Source organism: Octopus sinensis, linkage group LG1, assembly GCF_006345805.1.
Source record: "Octopus sinensis linkage group LG1, ASM634580v1, whole genome shotgun sequence".
Lineage (NCBI taxonomy): Eukaryota > Metazoa > Mollusca > Cephalopoda > Octopoda > Octopodidae > Octopus > Octopus sinensis.
Window position 1 is genome coordinate 98,766,368 of NC_042997.1, and position 20,369 is coordinate 98,786,736.

General features: G+C 32.3%; 1 protein-coding gene across 1 annotated transcript in view; it reads left to right on the forward strand.

Annotated features, from left to right (window-relative positions):
* The window catches only part of LOC115214101 (aquaporin-4-like), a 284,398-nt gene extending 267,886 nt beyond the window's left edge, over positions 1-16,512 (forward strand). Inside the window, exon 3 of the mRNA XM_029783158.2 lies at positions 16,081-16,512. Within this exon, the coding sequence (XP_029639018.1) occupies positions 16,081-16,290 (210 nt within the window). The 3' untranslated portion in view covers positions 16,291-16,512. The remainder of the gene's footprint in view (positions 1-16,080) is intronic.
* Positions 16,513-20,369: the final 3,857 nt, after the last annotated feature.

Sequence of the window (20,369 nt, forward strand, 5' to 3'; positions counted from 1 at the left end):
CTATATATTTCTCCACTATTAGTTTTCTGCTAATTTCTTTCCTTCTCCACATTCTCTTTCTATATGCTACCTTTGACGTTATATCTGCTAACGTTTCATTAAAAATTAATAGCGTTCCCTTCATCATTACACACAGTCATCACATTCTGTTAAAATGTCTTATTGATGTGTTTTGTTTCTTTCTTTCGCTGATGAGAAGATTGCATTGCTTTACACCATTCTATTCCTTCTGGAATAATACTAATGTTGTCTTCGAAACATGTGTCGGAAGTAAAATAATTTGAATAACACATGCATTTAACTCTATATATATATAGAGAGATAGATACATACATACATATATACGTATGGTATATATGGGTATATACACACATATATATATATATATATATATATATATATATATATATATATGCATATACGTATGTGTGTCTTTGTGTCTGTAATCCCCCCACCCACGATCGCTCGACAACCAGTTATGTTGATTTTACGTACTCGTAATGTAACGGTTCCTCAAAAGAAACTACGCGTACAAAGAATACGTCCTGAGATTGATTTATTTGACTAAAACCCTTTAAAGTATTGCTCGGTCATGGCCGCCGTCAAATCACTGGAACAATTAAAAGAATATATATATTCAGAGATGTTGTTATATTTTAAAATGAATAAATAATTTTATTAATTACCTCTCTATTTTCTCCTTATTCGTTATATATATATATATATATATATATATATATATGTATATCGGGTAGTCCGGAAAGTTCGTGCCGATTTATAGTAGCTTACATTTGAGTCCATAAAATAGGATTTGACAACACCTCCATTTAGAACACAGTTTAAGCTATCTTTTCGTGGAAGAAGGTTTATGTTCCTATAATCTGTGTTAATTCCGCAACCCTTTAAAATGGAAGATAAGAAAGTTCATTTTCGGCACTTGATGCTTGTCTTTTTCCGTAAAGCGAAAAATGCCTCACAAGCAACCAAAGAAATATGTGCAGTTTACGGTGATGTTTCTTTATCCGAAAGAACTGTCTTGAAGTGGTTCACAAGATTCCGAGCTGGAGATTGTTGCCTTATTGATAAAGAGCGATCAGGCAGACCATCCACTACAGATGATGACTAAATCAAGTCATTAATTGAGAATAACCTACATTGCACAACCGACAATTGGCAGAAATCCTCCACCTATCAAAATACTCGTAACGCTTGGGTACACAAATTCGCTACGATGCTTGGGTACCACATAAGGTGGGTGAGAAGAACCTTTTGGATCACATTACACTCTGTGATTCTGAATGAAAATGCGCCTTTTTTAAAGCAAATTGTGACAGGTGATGAGAAATGGATCATTTACCAAAATGTTCAGAGAAAGCGATCCTGGAGTAAGCGATATGAGCCACCCTTAGCCACCCCAAAAGTGGGTCTTCACCCTAAAAAAGTCTTGCTTTCTGTCTGGTGGGATTAGAAAGGAATTCTGTACTATGAGCTTCTCCCAAGTAACCAGACAATTAATTCTGAGAATTACTGTGCACAACTGAATGAGTTAAAAGCAGCAATTCAAGAGAAACGTCCAGAATTGGCCAACAGGAAGGGTGTTGTATGCCAACATGATAATGCAAGACCGCACGTTTCTTTGGGAACCAGACAAAATTGCTGCAGCTCGGTTGGGACGTGTTACCCCACCCTCTATATTCACCAGATACAGTTCCTTTAGATTTCCACATTATTTAGATCTCTGCAGTCTTAATGGTAAAAATTTGAATTCCTTGGATGACGTAAAATGATACCTTGATGACTTCTTTGCCACGAAACCACTTCAATTCTGGGAAGAGGGTATTTTCAAGTTAAAGGAAAGATGGAGACGCATTGTGCAACAAAATTATTCATATTTGGTTGTTTAAAAATGTAATGGAAAGTATTTATTGACCTTTTTCTTTCCTTTAAAGATATATATGTATATATGTATATATATATAGAGAGAGAGAGAGTGAGAGAGAGAGGGAGAGAAATAGATAGATAGATAGATAGATAGATAGATAGATAGATAGATAGATAGATAGATAGATAGCAAAAATTTAGATTCAGATGAATTAGGTACCTAAGTTGAGGCACGAGAATTTATCCATACAGTTTTAAAATAATAAATAAATAAATGCGCCCTTTTAAAGCCTAGCCAGGCTCATGGGCGCCGTTTCCCAGTTTCAATGGCGTATGTGTTCGCCAGCTGAACGGGACGCCAGTCCATCGCAGCGTTACACATTTTTGCCAGGTGACTGGACTGGAGCAATGTGAAAAGAAGTGTTTTGCTCAAGATCAAAACGCGTCACCTGGTCCTTCAAAATAAGGTGATCAAAATTAAAATAAGCAACAGGATATCCAGACGTAATGCAGTACGATCGTTTCAAGTGAATCCATTTAATTGAACAATTGAACAATACATGTATACATACATATACATATATTAAGAACAAGGAGGAAAGGAAGAGGTAATTCATAAAATTATTTATTAAATATAAAATATGACAACATCTCTGAGAGCTGTTTCGATTCAGAGATCTTTGGGTAATTAATTTATAACATTAAAATCATTATGAGATGAGGTAGTATGAATACATCGATTAGAAATACAGTTAACGGTTTTATAGCCATTACCTCAACATGTATTTCTGATCTGTATATCCTTAGTAGCTCTGAAGCTATTCATCTTATAATGATGTTAATTTTATAAATTAATTATCTAAAGATTTCTGAATGAAAACAGCTGTCAGAGATGTCATATTTTATAATTAATAAATAATTTCATTAATTACCTCTGCATTTTCTCCTTATTCTTTAAATATATATATATATATATATATATATATATATATATATATATATATATATATATATATGTATATATATATATATATATGTATGTGCGTGTGTGTGTATATATAATATAAATTATATAATATATATGTATATATATATATGTATGCATGTATGTATGTATGAACCACGGTTTATATGGTTGCGTGTACTTGATCTTTCTGTAAACTGAGAGCTAACCAGTATTTTCATTGGATTTATGATCCCTTAATGAGGTTTATTACCTTTACTTGTATACATGTATATATATACACACGTATATATGTATATATGTATGCATGTATATATAAACATATATGTATATATATATATATATATATATATATATATATATATATATATATATATATACATATACATATATATATACTCACATATATATATAATATATATATATATATATATATATATATATATATATATATAATATATATATATATATATATATATAAGTTAATCCTAACACGAAAACACAAAGAGAGAACACAACAATGCGAGGACGTGGAACAAGTATAGTGTTATTGGACGCTCAAGAAAGGAAAGAAAAAAGGAGGATTTAACGATTCGAACGGAGCTCTTCATCAGAAACACGGGAAAAGAAAGGATCCAAGGAAGGGAAGACGGAGGAAAAAGATTGCCAACGATACACACGCGATGACATGTTGATATATACATATATAGTTGAAATTTAGAAGACGAAGACAGGTGTATAAACAAGAAGTGGGTGTATAACTTCGACGTTCGGGGTGAAAAGGTCTTTTACGTTTCGAGCCTAGGCTCTTCAACAGAAAGTAACTCGGGGAAATAAACAAAGAGAAAATTTTTTTTAAATATAAACTTATGGATTTAGCGATCAGTGGAGTACTGGTATGCACATGAGGATAGGTACAGAATGTTCACGTAGAAGTAATTCCGAATTGTAGCATGTTAAAACCGGATATATATATATATACACACACACACACACACATATATATATATATATATATGTGTATATATATATATATGTGTGTCTGTGTGTGTGTGTGTGTGTGTGCGTAGGGACGCGTACAAATTATCTATCTATCTATATATTTATATATACATACATATATATATATATATATATAGTGAGATAGAGAGAGAAAGAGAGAGAGATATACAAACATAAATACATACATACATAAGAGACAGGTATTCTCTGTATAGAATACACTTCGTAGTTCTCATGAGATTTGAACTTAAGCAAGTAGTAGAATAGATGTAAGGACAAGCAGAATTATTAAATATTTTCAATACAAAATTGTACATATGCTTGCTTATAAAATAGTCCAACAGCTCTTTCTGAGTGCTTAGTAGTCAGGAATAATTGATAATTACTTAGTTCAATTATCAGATAACACCGTCTCTTTCTTCTGGGGAGAATTATACATTTCAGGTATTGAAATAATGGAGTTTAAACACCATCTGTCTGTGAGAAAAACAGCACATTGAGACAGTTCACTCCGCCAGAAATTTGGAAACGACATGCTGTCCCGTCTGGCATTCACACCGGAAACTCCAATGGGAACATTTCAGAGTGTTTGTGTTTCAATCTGAGGACAGTGCAGAGAAAGTTAGTGTCTGAGTTTCTTATAAGGCAGGTAATCGGTATTCCTCATAAAAGATCAGAAAGTACCAATTCTTATTCCAACACATAAAGGAATATATATTCATATATATATAATTCATATATATAAATATATATATATGCATATATTCATGTGGCTTTGTGTCTGTTTTGTCCCCACCACCTCCGCTTCACAACCTATCTTGGTGTGTTTACATCCCGGTTCCTCAAAAGTGTCCGATTGCATAAGTACTAGGCATTAGTAACAGCATATGTACTAGGCTTAAACAGAATAAGTGCAGGGGTTAATTTCTTCAACTAAAACCATTTATGGTGGTGGTCGGTGACGGCCGCCGGCAAATGACTGAAACAAGTAAAAGAATATACATATACGTATATATGTATATATGTATATATGTATATATATATATATATATATATATTTGTTTCAATATTATATATATATATATATTATATATATATATATATATATATATATATATATTTGTTTCAATATAATCAACTCATGTGTTTCTTTTCAACCTTCTACACGCACACACACACACACACACACACACATATATATATACACATATATATATATGTATATACATATATATATATATATATATATATATATATATATATATATATATGTATATACATATATATATGTGTATATATATATATATATGTGTGTGTGTGTGTGTGTGTGTGTGTGTGTGCGTGTAGAAGGTTGAAAAGGAACACATGAGTTGATTATATTGAAACAAATGTCAAGGAAGAAAATGCAAAAATAATTTCTTAAAAAAGCATTTCACTACCGGTTTCAATCATTGAGATTTTTTCAACTGTAAGTATGGAAAACAATAAAATTTTGGAAAACTTAAAAGAAAAGTTTTCTTAAAAGAATATTTGCATCCCAATATAAATACGTGTACATAGGTGCCACGGAAAACCAATTCAAAGTCTGTTCTCGAAACCATATCTCATCATTCCGAAAAATAAATAGAGGACACGTGACCTCACTGGCAGACCTTATATGGAGACTGAAAGAATCAAAAATCAAATACCAAATGGAAGTCAAAAATAATTTGCTATCCGACAAATGTAACCTTTGTCTTGAGGAAGTATACTGCTGAATAGTGAAAATCTCCTAAACAAACATGATGAGAAAATTCCAAGGTGCAGCCACCGTGCCAAATATGCATTTTCCAGATGAAACAGTGTATAAGAATTATAATTATTATTCTATTTCAGTAAACCCATCCTTTCCCGTCTTCACACATATTTAGGGATGTCTGTGTTTACGATGGAGTGTCCAACGATATAACTATGTACATGAATATGAGTAGATAAATGTATGGTTGTGAATGTGTTTGTTAATCAGTATGTGTGGGAGGGATGCATCTGTATATATGTACAGATATTATATATATTATATATACATGTGTGTGTGAGCGTGTGCTTAAATGTGTGTGTGTATGGGGATGGCCAGAGATGTAATGGTATATATAAGTATGAGCGTATGTGTGAGTGTCTTTGCAAAATAATAAAATTTAGCATATGCAGACTAACATGTGACACAGAATAAATAGACAACGTACACAATGCCGCTCATGTCGAGCGTGTAGAGGCACGCTCACAGCGAGCAGATTGAAACCGTCGAAATCTAGTAGATTCAAAGGAGCCAGATGGCTGTGATAGCATCAAAATCAAACATTAACTTACAGAGACAGCGATTTTATATCACCCGAGGAGAGAAAACTAGGTCCTATTATACAGGTAAACCGTTACTTAATTTAAATCGAAACCCAGTATATATATGTATCTATGTTATATCGAAACATGTGTATTGGTCATTACAAAGCTGTCGAATCGTACTCCATCTTCCTTTTGAATCTATTTAAGTTTTCTTTTATATATATATATAGAGAGAGAGAGAGATAGAGATAGAGAGAGAGAGAGAGAGAAAGAGAGAGAGAGACAGACAGACAGACAGACAAAGAGGCAAAGGGACAGACAGGCATGCATACACATATTGCGGGTGTCGTAACAGCGCGTTATAACTTTAATATAGTTTCGCTCCAAGTGTTGCGGGAATTATACTGCCTAAACAGCCGTGTTGCTTGAAACGTGCATAGGGGTTCATCAATAACAAATACCTGATCCAAACACTACAACAGCTAGATTCAATAAGTATTTATTTTAAATGCAGAAGCTCAGAAACCAAATTTTAACTTTTCCTACTTCAGCAATATGCAGCAAAAAAGCATGACACAACAACAAAAATCAATAAATCTTTTTTCTATTAAAATATAATAAAGTTTTAAAATCATTAACCACATACTGACAACTATTTCTACTTCATTTTCTAATGTTTATAACATATTTCACCTTGTAGTTTTTTATTCAATATTACAAAAAGTTATGTACTTAATTTTGATAAATTAACTTAAAATATTACCTCATTGCTATCTTGTCAAACTATAACGAGGTTTCTTCTGGCAGAGCCTATATATATATATATATATATATATATATATATATATATATATATATATATATATATTATATATACATTGCAAATGAATAACTTCTGTAGGGAGTGAAACCGGTTTGTAATTATGTAATTATGTACTTTAATGCATTTTTCAATTATGGATTTTGGAGAATGTAATGAAGTATTTTAAAATTATTGGAATGTTATTTTGAGTCAGTAATCTTGAAGTGATTTGATTTTAGTAATGTATTTTGATATGATGTATTTTGGAATATGTAATAATGTCTTTTGAAATAATTTGGTAGTGCTAATCTGCTTTTCTATAAATATTATTGTATTTTGAACATATTTTAGTGTAATAATATACTTTGGATTTAATTTAGTGCAATATATAAAAATAAGGAAATCGTTTTTGTTTTTTGTTATGTCTCCGTATCACCTGACTTCTATGGAATATTTTAAACATTTTCTTTCCACTTTCTTTCGTTTCCTCTCTCTGTATATATACATACATGTATACATATATATATATATATATATACATAAACATACATATATATATATACGTACCAATATGTACATATGTGTATATATACATGTATATACATATATATGTGTGTGTGTGTGTGTGTGTGTGTTTGTGTGTGTGTGTGTGTGTGTGTGTGATTACGGGTACTAACAGGCAGTAAAATAGCAGTCAAAATGTCCAAACCACAAGTTTTCGTTTAAACACAAAGGTGGAAGCGGGAAAATGAACAAAAACACTATGTCCCCGTACCAATGAGGAAAATAATCGAAAATTGACTAAGTCAGACATACCCGTACCACGGTAATTTCGAACTTTCAGAAATACCCTTAGTTTCTCTTCAGCAAGACTTAGTAACTCCATATTTGAAAAGCTTGTTCATCTCAACCAATGTGTGCGATGACCATATTTAATGCCGCAGCTAATTTTTTTTTATAATTGATCTCTCTCACACACTCTCAAAACGGAAGTGATGCAACGTTGAACTAAAGAAATACATTAACATATTACTAAAGCAAATACACAGTCAAAAATATCTCAAGTAATAGAATTATATATTCTCATAAGATGCTAAACATTTTCCAAAATAGCTAACGAAAGTGATTTGGTGTAGTATTAAAATACATTGTAGTCACCACATTTTATTGTTTCTTTTACCCCAAATATAAGTAGTATTATTAATACATTTTTACTGCTTTATTTACAACTACCAAATAATGTAATATTAACTGGGCAGTTACAAATTGCTCTCTTGGAGTACTATGAGATATATTGTGATATGCGAAACAACACAGACAGCCCCTCGCTGTAAATGCCATGTCTAGATACCTTTCAGTTTCATAAATAGACAACTAAATATCAAAGATTTTTGAAAACTGTTCAGTTACTTTTCAGATTTATTTTTCTTTTTTATTCTGTTTATAATTTTCCCATGTACTGTTTGTTTTATACGTTATGTCGCTTTCATTTTGTAACTGAAGCAAAGTATATATATAAATAGATGAGTGTATTTTTACCTTGTTAACAATTAACACGGAAAAATAAATAAATAGTTACCAGGATAGCAAAAAATCTCACAAGTAAAGGTGTTGTAACTCCTTGTTTATAAAAGTAGAAACTTCGTGTTTACGTTGAATATTTTGAATAATATGAATAAAAAATGGCGTTAACGCAGGTGTAATCAAATATTTTTACTTTCGACACATGTTTCTGCCTATCGCTATACAAATCCATCATTTTTTGCTAAAATGTCTTATTGACGAGTTTCGTTTTTTCCACTTTCCTGAGGAGAAGATTGCATTGTTTATACCATTTATTCTTTTGAATAGTATCAGTGGAATTTTCGAAACATGTGTCGAAAGTAAAAATATTTCATTACACCTGCGTTAACTCCATTTTTTATTCATATATATATATACATATATATACATACATACATACATACATACATACATTATATATATATATGTGTGTGTATGTATATATGTATGTATACATGTATGTATGTATGTATGTATGTATGTATGTACAGGATGTGGTGACTAAATCGTTGTCTTAATTACGTAAAAATGAAAATAATACTGACATGTCATCTTAGCAGATATATTTGCCTAAATTTCATAAAATATATCTTGAAATACTAAAGAGCAAATTTATTGAATATAATCGCCACTGGCTTCAACGACGGCCTCCAAACGACTTGAGGAACTCCTGCAGCTCTTCTGGGCGGCCTCTTTTTCTAAGTTGGTGAATGCTGCCATAAACCTTATCTTCAGTTCATCTTTGATGTACAAGGAATTTGCGCCCTACACATACGGATCACTCCAAACACCATGATATTGACTGGATGTTAGACTCTTATCACTCTCAGTACATGTTTTGGGGACACGGCGATCTAATGGTTGTTCTGTGTGTTCAGCATCTGATGCAGGCAGAAATTTTCTCGTCTGAGAAACGAAGCACGTTGTGTTGGAGAGGATGCTTGAGTTTGTTCAAAACCATCATAGTGCGGGATTTCCTCTTGTCCTTTATATCTTGGTATACAAATTGGCCCTTTCTCATCTTGTATGAGGAATACCAAATAACTTCATGTACTACTTGGCTCACAAGAAATTTAGACAGTCCCATGTCCCTGACGAGGTCCTGATTGACTTGGAGGGATTGTTGTCAATCATGACCTGGATCTCACCAATAAATTCAGCAGTTACGTAATCGTGATTTAAAATATGTATGGAGATCAAAGTTTGTTGTGTGTACATATTTAGATGTGTTCTGTATTTTTCGATGAAAACATTTTCTTTATTTAAACGTTCTCGTAAAGAAATTGTATCTTTGCACTGGGAGAAGGGGAAAACTGTGAATTTTGGTTTGATGTTACCTGCAGATCTCTCTATGTGTTCACTTAAAGGAATTTGTCTGTATTGAAGGAACTGGATCTGCTCTTTATGTAGAGTGGTTCTCCATCTCAATGTCATACTCGTCCGTCATATATAGTGATGTCCACAACCCGAGCAGGTTATTACATAAATTAGGTTCTCAGAGGCACAACTAGAGTTGGTTTTAATTGTGAAATCTCTCCTTCTTTGAAAAGGAAATCCGAACCTTCAAGTAAGTTGGGGCATGTTTCACAGTTTGGGCGTCCACATTTTTTAACCGTTGGTTTCGTGGTTGTTGCGTAAAGCTTCCCATTTGTTAAAAGTCTCTTTAGCGATCTGTGTTGTCTTTTGCATTTGATGAGTTTATGCGCTTTCGGGATGTTGTTCATTTTTGGGTCTCTAATTAGTAAAGGAAGATTTTGCCCAATAATGGTGTGTGCCTAATTGTTTCTAGGGTTGTGGATTGATATATACAGAAGTGCTTTGAGATGAGGTGTGGTGTTATATTTGGTTGTCCTTAGTATTTTTATGTCTAATTTCTTGAGACGCTTAATTCCAATGTCTATAAGTGAGGGTGGATATTGTCTTTTAGTTACTGTTGATTTGAGGTCTTGAAGACGAAGGTCCCGAGTAGTTCTATCAGACACTTTGTGCAAATCCTTTTTGCCAAATTAATGGGGATATTTATTTGATGTGTTTTGGGTGGCAAAGCCGAAGAGGAGATATTGTTTTTAGCTTGTTGTTTATGATAGATGTCAGTTATAATTTGGTTGTTGTCTTTTTTATCATAATATCTAAAAATGGGAGCTGTTCTTTGTTATATTCCATTGTGAATTGAATGTTACTGTTTATATCATTTAGTATTGATTTGAATTTCATACGTTTGTCAATGGTCTCCTTCCAAATGTTAAAGCAGTCATCTACGTATCTTTTCCAGTTTTCTCTTACGTAGTGGTGAAATGGATAACTATATTTTTGCAATGACACTTCATATATGATGTATCCAAAATAACACATTATCAGGTTCGCAAGAACAGGAGCTGCTTTTGTTCCCATCGCAACTCCGCATTGTTGACGATAGTAGGTGTCATCAAATAGAAAATTATTGTTCTGAAGTATAAATTTTAAAGATTCAATAATAATGATTTACGCGTTCCGGGAGTACTTCGGGGGTACTTTTACAACCAGAATTTGATTGCTTTTATTCCATAGTCATGTGGGATGTTGGTGTATAGATTTATAACATCGAAGGAAACCAATAATGTCTCTTCATTGATTGTTTTTGGAAGCTGCTCTAGCATGTCTAAATCGACTCTAATGAAACTTTTGATGTATTTCAGCAATGGTTTCAGTAGGATGTCTAGAAAATTACTTAGGTGGTGAGTTTCACAGGCTGGGCCAGCTATAATTGGCCTTAACTTTAACTCTTCTGGCGCTTGGATATTTATGTATTTGCCTGGTGATTGTTTGTAGGCTTCATTAATTTATCTTGCTCTTGTGTATTTTTTGATAGGCCGTAAAAAAGAGTACATTTATATTTGAAGTTCGAGATGTAGTCTGTTCGTTTTTTTCTGTCAGACCTTTCCCAAATGACGTTTACTTTCTCAGTGACGTGTACTCACAGCCAGCCACTTATCTAGGCGCGCTTTGATGTATGAACAATGAAACACATATAGTTAAAGAATGAAAAGCATGTTGTCCTCTCATCTACTTGTTTTGAAACAAGAAAGCATCCACGTGGTCGCTAGAGTTACCACAATTTCGTAGGAGTGGCTGTGTGGTAAATAGCTTGCTTACGAACTACATGATTCCTGCGCGGTATCTTGGCCAAGTGTCTTCTACTATAGCCTCGGACAGAACAAAGCCTTGTGAGTGCATTTGGTAGACGGAAACTACATGTCATACGTTTCTCAAAAAAAGATGGAATACCGCCGGATCATTGGTTTTCTTCATTGGGGGTTAAACAATTTTGCAGTTCGCGGAAACGATTTTAAAACCACTTGAGACTATTATTATGAAAGGTACACCTTTTGAAAGAACACTATAAACATGTACTGTCCACATTAAATGGACATCACGTGTTTCCAACACGTGATATCCATTTTCACTTCAATAGATAATTTTTCTATTGACTATATTATTTTATAGTGCTTTTTAATGAAATTCTTTTATATTCTTTTAATTTCGCTTTATGTTTTGTTTTTTTCTGTATTTTTTCTTTATTTTCATATTTTGTTCAACCTATCACATTTTTATTTCATTTTCTTCCATTTTCTTTTACAGCTTTTCTTCCTATCTTTTATTTTTTGTATTATATTTCTCCATTATCTTTTCTCCTCTCATTATTTTCGTAATACTCTTATGTTTTAGAACAGTTGTAACGTCAGTCTCTCTAACAATTTATTATCATTGTTACTGCCAGCTACTTTTAACTCGCTGCATTTTCTATTTTACGAGAGCATAGATTTTTTTCTAGTTTTATTTTTAAAAAATTTTTCTTCCATTATTTTTTAGTTTCTTCAATTATGTCAGAATATTTCACTCAGGAAGTCACAGGCATTTTCTCTATCAGCTTTATGATTTTACGAAATTCTAGATTCGTTTAGCATGTTATTGGGGAAAGCATTCGGGTAGTATAATATCTGCAAGTGAGGTCAAGTACGCGAAGACACGCCTTTTTCAAAATTACTGCCAGCTACGAGAAGTATCTTACATTCCTTTAACAGAATACAATAACATAAAATAAAAATTTAGAACGCATCAAACTATTTGAAGCAGCGTCACACATATCGTGATAAATTTTGTGGTAATTATGCGTTAAAGTAACAAAGTATGTCGAGTAACCATACATGGAATCACGATCGCGAGGAAAATTATCTACTTGCTGAACTAACAGGTAACAATCTTCAGACATATGGATCATATCTTGATGTGATATCAACAATATACAACATCATAGTAAAGCTCAATAGATTATTGTATCAATGCAGCAATAAATAATTGATGGTCTTCTTCAAGACAACAAAACAGTAGTTTCAATATTTCCTTCATGTTGCAACTATTTTAATTTAACACTGATTTTTTTACATCTTTATAGAGTCCATAATACGAGAAAACTGTATTCATTACAAAATATGAATTCATACTGATTATGGTTGAGGTAAATTTACATGTTCATTACTAATATAACCATAATTAACAATTTGTTGTCACTTCTAATCAAAACTTTGTGAAGAGACTACTGTCGATCGAATTCTGAGAAATTCCATCAAATCACACTACCGTCCAAGATAGACGAACAAATTGAAAACTGGAAAAAGGTACTCTTTATCACGGTTGCAATGCTAAGGTTTCTGCCAGCTCACCGCCTTCGGTTTGTCTATACCGTTGCCCTTCATATCTCGTACATTCGCAGATTAGCAATAGATTTCGATAAACAAATACGAGGCTGAAGTAAGTGCAGAGAATAATATCATTTACTTAATGTTTGAAGTGGTACTTTTGTACGGCTCCAATGCAACGACTGAAAATAATAAAAAAGTAAAAAGTAAAGGAATATAAACTATAAACAGATTCATGTATTCCGATTGAAGGAAATGCATATTTAATTAAAGTAAATTCGTAGTTTTTAATCTTGTTTTGCGAGTTTATTAAATTATCTTTTCCTATATTCTACATGCTTTTCTTTCTCAGGTACGTTCAACTATTCCCAACTCTTTCTCTTTCTTTCACAAACACAAACACATATACCAACGCAAATTATCTAACATTATTCTATGCTTGCAAGTATTAAGCTTATTTATAAGCTTAATGCATAGAATAATATAAGATAATTTCTCGGTCATATGTGTTTGTGATACGAATTCACTTCTTGATAGTATTTATTTTCATTTTAGAACACTAAATATCACAGGAACACACATTAACATCGTAATTTTATTGATTCCGTTGAAGTGTGCATTCTATTTTATACAAAGATGGCTATCATATGAAGTTTTATGAAACAGATAGTACCATCCTCTTTCTAAATATAAAGCGATATCTACTGTATATTCATTTTGCTCGCATTTTACGCAATTTAGCTGACTTCTGTCTACGTCTCAGATTATGTTTGCTTAATTAATCATGATTGTTGAAATGAACGAAAACAATAACCGAGAAACAACCTATAGTTACCTGCTCGGTATCATTAGTTCAACAAGTGTAGAAATTCTTATCCAAGATAAAAAAAAGTGATTCTGTGAGGGATACTTAAAACCACTTTTCCATTTCACGCTAAAGTCAAGCGAGTTCGTGTAAAATTAGGAAACTCATATGAAGTATTTAGATGAGACTTTATGAAGATGCTGTTTCGGACTGTACACTATATTACAGATAACTAAATTATCAACTCTTCTTCCTGAAGTGATCTTCTATGCAGACGATAATCATATTAGTTCACAGGATTTCATTAGATAATAATCCAATATTGCTACCGCTAAAGAAACATATTTCATTCATTCGGCTAAATTAGATTTATTCTGCATTTACAAAGACAAGCATGTAATCTCCGAGCTATACAGTAGACAATGTTTTATATATCAAAGATGAAAGTAAGACAGTCTATTTCTTACTTAATCTTTCTATTGTGATTTACTATATGTAGTGCAAAATATAAAATATACATATTTAACATTGAAAATGTTAATATATTCTTCTTGATTAATGCCTCTCCATCAAAATAGAGTATATGTATTTTAGAATGTTGCCTTCGTATTAATTGAAAATTATATTCAACAAAATTAAAAGCAAAACAATAAACAGAAAAAAATTGACTCAGCCGTGCAGTTTTATAATTTTCAAACTTAATTAGACAACGAAATCTGTGAACCTGGTATTAGCAACTTCGTACGCCGATGTGTGTGTATGTGTGTGTGTGTGTGTGTGTGTATGTGTGTGCATGCGCGCGCGTGTGTTACTTTGTGTATATATGTGCATGCGTGTACACGTATGTATATGTGTGCTTGCGAGGATATGTGTTACGTTGATTTTTTGATTTCACTGCATCATTTTGCCATTTGTTGATTTCACTTGACAGACAGTAAATATTCATACGTCAAAACAGTAAAACTTGCGATAGATTAATCAGCTTACAGATGGGAAAAAAATCAACTTCATGAAACAAAAGAAATACTTCTAAATTCCGGCTTTATACTAATATTTTATAAAACGATTATTTTGTGATGTTATGTTTAAGAAGATTAAAGAAGAGCTTTCCCAAATATTTTTTCCCGGAAATGTAGCGAAAACTTAAACGTCTAAAATTTTTAAGATAGTTGGATAGTGTACAATTTAGAGGCCGTTCATTTCTATGCGATTAATTGTCACCGTGTTATGACCATAATTATATTATCTGACATTTCGAAATGGTTATATTTTACCAATCTGAATGCGAACGCGATTTAGAGTAATTTATTGTTTTATAATCTGAAAATTAGACTGAGGTATATTGAAATTTTTAAAAATTGCTTCGAACATAACACCCACGAAATGACTAATTTTCCCTTTTTCAGTGAAATATAAAACTTCCAATGTGTATAGTTTCAAAAGAAATAATTCCCCCCAAACTCACTCTCCTTCAATACACATCATGAAGAAATATATTTTCAATGGTAGTTCTTCGAGACCTGAACCTGTTTTCGAAGTATTATTGCTGGTACTTCATTTTGACTGTCGCACTATGAAGCTTACGAAACTCCAGAAACCATAAAAATGCACTTTTTTTCTCAAATGAAGCTAATTTATACGCCATTTAAGTTAAATTATCTCTCGGTAATCATTTAGACGTTACACTTTCTTAGTTTTCCTCCCTTACTCAGAAATACAAGAAAATGTTTACTTTGCAAGAAAAAGACAATACCATTATTTATTCATACCTTTTTTTCTATATAAGAACAATAGAAATGAAGTTTAATTGCCGTAAACTAAAATTTTTTAAATAATTCAATTGCTGATTCTATTCAACGTTTCTATTCACGTAGTCTCTATCAAACCATCCTCTAATTACAAAGTCGCATGCTTTACTGTGAAAGGAAATTAATACAATTAAATATTCGACAAATTCATAAATTATTAATGCTAGAGACTTTCATCCCGTCGCTCTCATAATACGCCCAACACCTGCCATCAATTTTGTACTATCCATTTTTAATTACTTACTTTCTTTTTTTTACAGGTATATTGGGTTGGTCCGATGTTAGGAGGTATCATAGGTGGTTTCACTTATGAGTACACACACGATTCATCCAATCAAATCCAGCATTTCCGAAGGTCGTTTCGCCGGAAGCAGTCAAACTTACGTCGCAGTCGAAGTGTGAACTCCAGTAACAATTCAATGTCTACTGAACTCACATTTTCGCCAACGGCTGAACAGCCACGTATTTGACTAGATGCAGCTGAAGATGAGTGTGAGGGTCCTGAAGAAGACGAAGAAGAAGAAACAAGTCACCATGAAATGGAGAGGTTTTAGTGAACATATAAACATTATTAACGTCACAAAATGGTTGTATCAATTGTATATATATTCTGTATGAAAAGTTACTCGGACACATCTACCGGCATAGAGCACGTGTATATATGCATACATAAAACAAATATATATATATATATATATATATATATATATATATACACACGTATGTGTATTTATATATATATATATATACACGTATGTGTATTTATACGCATACATATAAATAGATACATACATATATATATATATATATATATATATATATATAATATATATATATATATGTATGCATGTATATATATATATGCACACGCGCACCCACATATACATACTTACGTAAATACACATATATGTATATAGCTGAAACGAAAAGACACTCGAAAATATATGCACTGGCTATACTCATTGTACATACATAACTGCATGTATATGCCACACTTAGAAAGACATTCGTACCAGGAGTAAAAATATTTGGTTTCCAGGTTCTCTTTTCGTCGTAGCCATATTTATATTCTAATATATTGTTGTTTCATATATGTGAGTATCTCATAAACAGAGTATTCAACTAAAAACCATTACACAAAAAATACATCTATATCTGCAAAATATCTCATTTCTGTTATTAATACATGTATACTGAAATACACACATACCTACATAGCTACATACATACATACGTACATTTACTTATATATATATATATATATATATATATATATATATATATATATATATATATATATATATGTATATACATTCATACATACATACACACATGCATACATACATATAGAAAATACGCAGACAGACAGATAGATAGATAGATAGATATATACACACTCACATAGATATACACATATTGAGAATTTAAATATTGTTAATATAACCTGTTTCTATTCATACAGCATTGCTTCAATTGATTTGGAGAGGAAGATGTGAAAGATCTATTTCCTGTATATTGTAGCAGAAAATACAGGAATGAGAACTAACTGCATCTTGCGCATTTTTGCAAAAAAATATTTTAATGCAAAATACGTAGATATGTTAACCGGAAATCTCTCTAAATTACTTTACATTACTAAGGTGAACGGTGTTTCATTAACTTTATGACTTCTATGTATATTCGGTCTGTGAAACAAGTTCGCAGCACATGGTCCTAGCTTACGAATGCAATCCTTTTTTGCAAAATTTAATTCGATTATATATTTGAGAGAGGATATGATATGACAAATTTCAATTATCTCTCCTCATTTTCTCTTCTCCCCCCTCCACGCTCAATCTGAAATTCTGGGCAAATTTGCTTTGTTAAAAGAAGCAAATGAGATGATTCGTTTATATATGCTTGTGCAAGCATCGTCATGTGAAAGTATATATTCCCGACAACCGGACCCCTACCGTGATCTCAATTTCCCCATGCTATCCAACGTCACTAATATATTTAAGAAAGGTATCAAAGTCACATAATTACATGTGTTGTTACCACTCCTTTAATTGTGATTCAGTAAATTTATGTGCAAAATATGTCAGTATGATTAAATCGTCTACGCCCCAATGTATAAACAATCGAAACATCGAAACACATATGCATAAGGACATTAAGCGTAGACTGAGCCTGTATTAATTTCATTATCGTGTAACTGTATTGATTTCATTTTCATGTTGCAAAGAATTTAAATTTTAAATTAAATCGGTGTCACATAAAAACAAAACTTAAAACCAATTAAAGGTTGATTGGCTAAACGTCTACAGGTTATATTCCAATGATTGGAACCGGTATTTATGATTTCATTGTTTCTGTTGCTTTTACAAGTTGCACATAATACAGCTATCCTAGCAGCAGTGTGTTGTACAGATATATCTAACCCTATAGATATAAGCTGTTGACTTCAATGCCTTGAACACAACTAGTAAAACTAGTGGTTCCAATTGATATTATTATTATTATTATTATTATTATTATTATTATTATTATTATTATTATTATTATTATTATTATTATTATTATTATTATTATTATTATTATCATTATTAGTATGGTCATTGAACGATGCTGCGAGCAGATGTATCGCTATGGAATCTTATCGAGGAAAAACTCCCGGAGCACGTCTGCTGTCTTCTTCATAGCCGGGGAAAGCATAAAATCTGTAATATTTTGATATAATTTTATCTTTCTGATTTTGTTTACATCCGATATGGATGCATATCAGATAAACTCTTCTTCATAAAATACAAAATTAACGTTAAAATCCAAAGAACAAACAGGAATTTTGGAATATATTTAATTCCTCGGGAAGATTCACACGGTTTGTATAAAAGCTAAAAAACTATACTATTAAACACAAAAACAATACACATACATTTTGCAAACGTCGAAAACATGCCTATCTTAATGAATAGTTGTTTTGTATAACATCTACTTTACTAATGTTGTTAGTAGCCAGAAAGTTCACAGAACATGAGACACGTGTCAGAGAATACTTTTATGTAACAGTGATGTGTTACCAAAGGAAGCATGATTTTGTCTGAGATCTTTATCCAAAAGAAGACAAGGTGAGAGAGCTAGTATCTCCCCATTTCTAAGAATACAATTGTTTTATTCATACTTTCAAAGCAACAACACCAAAATAACCTCGGCTGTTCTATAGTGCAATATCATCTTCAACAGTAGAAGTAGCGCTTATAGGATCTTATACATGGTTTCAAATTTGTTGACGGAGAGAGAAAGTAGATCGAACTGATGTGTCATATGCTTGACTTTAGAAGGAAGCCACAATATATGACCCACGTATCAGAAGATCATTCTACTTCCTTTGTCTTAGCACTTGGTGGTGAATGACAAAGTGCCAAGGAAGGGCTTATAACCTGGATAAAAGAAATGACAGGATAACAACAAACACATCTACAGCAGTAGCAGGCCAGAAAATTCGTTGTTCTCAAAACACTGCCGAATGAGGGTCCGGAATTAAGAAGATTACCTCATTCCCATCATAGAGTTCAACGAGGAAAGACACTTCTCTCGGACTATAAACAAAAGCACCCCACAGTCAACCTGCAGTAATGAAGAAGAGTCGGTTAATGAGCAGATAGGGAAATATATTGCCGTGAGATGTGGCAATATTAAAAAGGTAATATAAATACAAACAAAACAATGTATTCCTCAATGGAGGTCGACTAGAAAGTACGATAAGGAAACAATGTCATGTTGTCTTGAGCTTCACGATCGTTTGAGGAATAAGCTATGTTTATATATTCTTTGAAGGTAGGTTTGAAGACAGCGTGCTAATTCTAATGGCGGAAATATAGATACTCAGGTGAAAAACGGCCGGTGAAAATCGCAGCATCGGTTTATCACTACCAGGAAAATGTGTAATTTCTTTACAATATTTTCATACTGGGTGTCTTTGAACAAACAAAATGTCTTCCCACACAGATTTCAAATAGACAAACAGGTGCTGTCTTGTACGATATTATTTGTTCTCTTTTGTCTATACAAGTTCATAAGGCAGTTAAGAAGGAAGTTCAACTAAACAAAGCTAATGAGAAAATAGAGTTTACATACTCGCAAAAAGAGGAAGAAAAATGTTTTACAGTAAAAACACACTTCGAAACAAATGTTATTTATGTAAGCAATTTTGGTACTTTCGGAAACATCTACTATAGTGACATACAATCATTTTGTCAAACAAAATAACTTCGGAAGTTTGAATGTCAGCACTAAAAATGAATATCTTGCCTCATACTTTACCAGTGCTTTCCTGCAATGAATAAACGTTAGATGCAAGCCATCTAGCTTTTAGAATAGCTGTTTGACAGCATTATATAACCAAAAGACGCGTATGATTGATCGAAGCCATCAATTAGGCTGAAAATAAAGTCATAGCTTTGGTGAATGAGGAACCGTGATTTCCTATAACGAATGGGGTATTTAAAACTAACACAGGATAACGAGGCAAGCATAACGTTTGCATCATATGCCAGCAAATTGGCTAGAC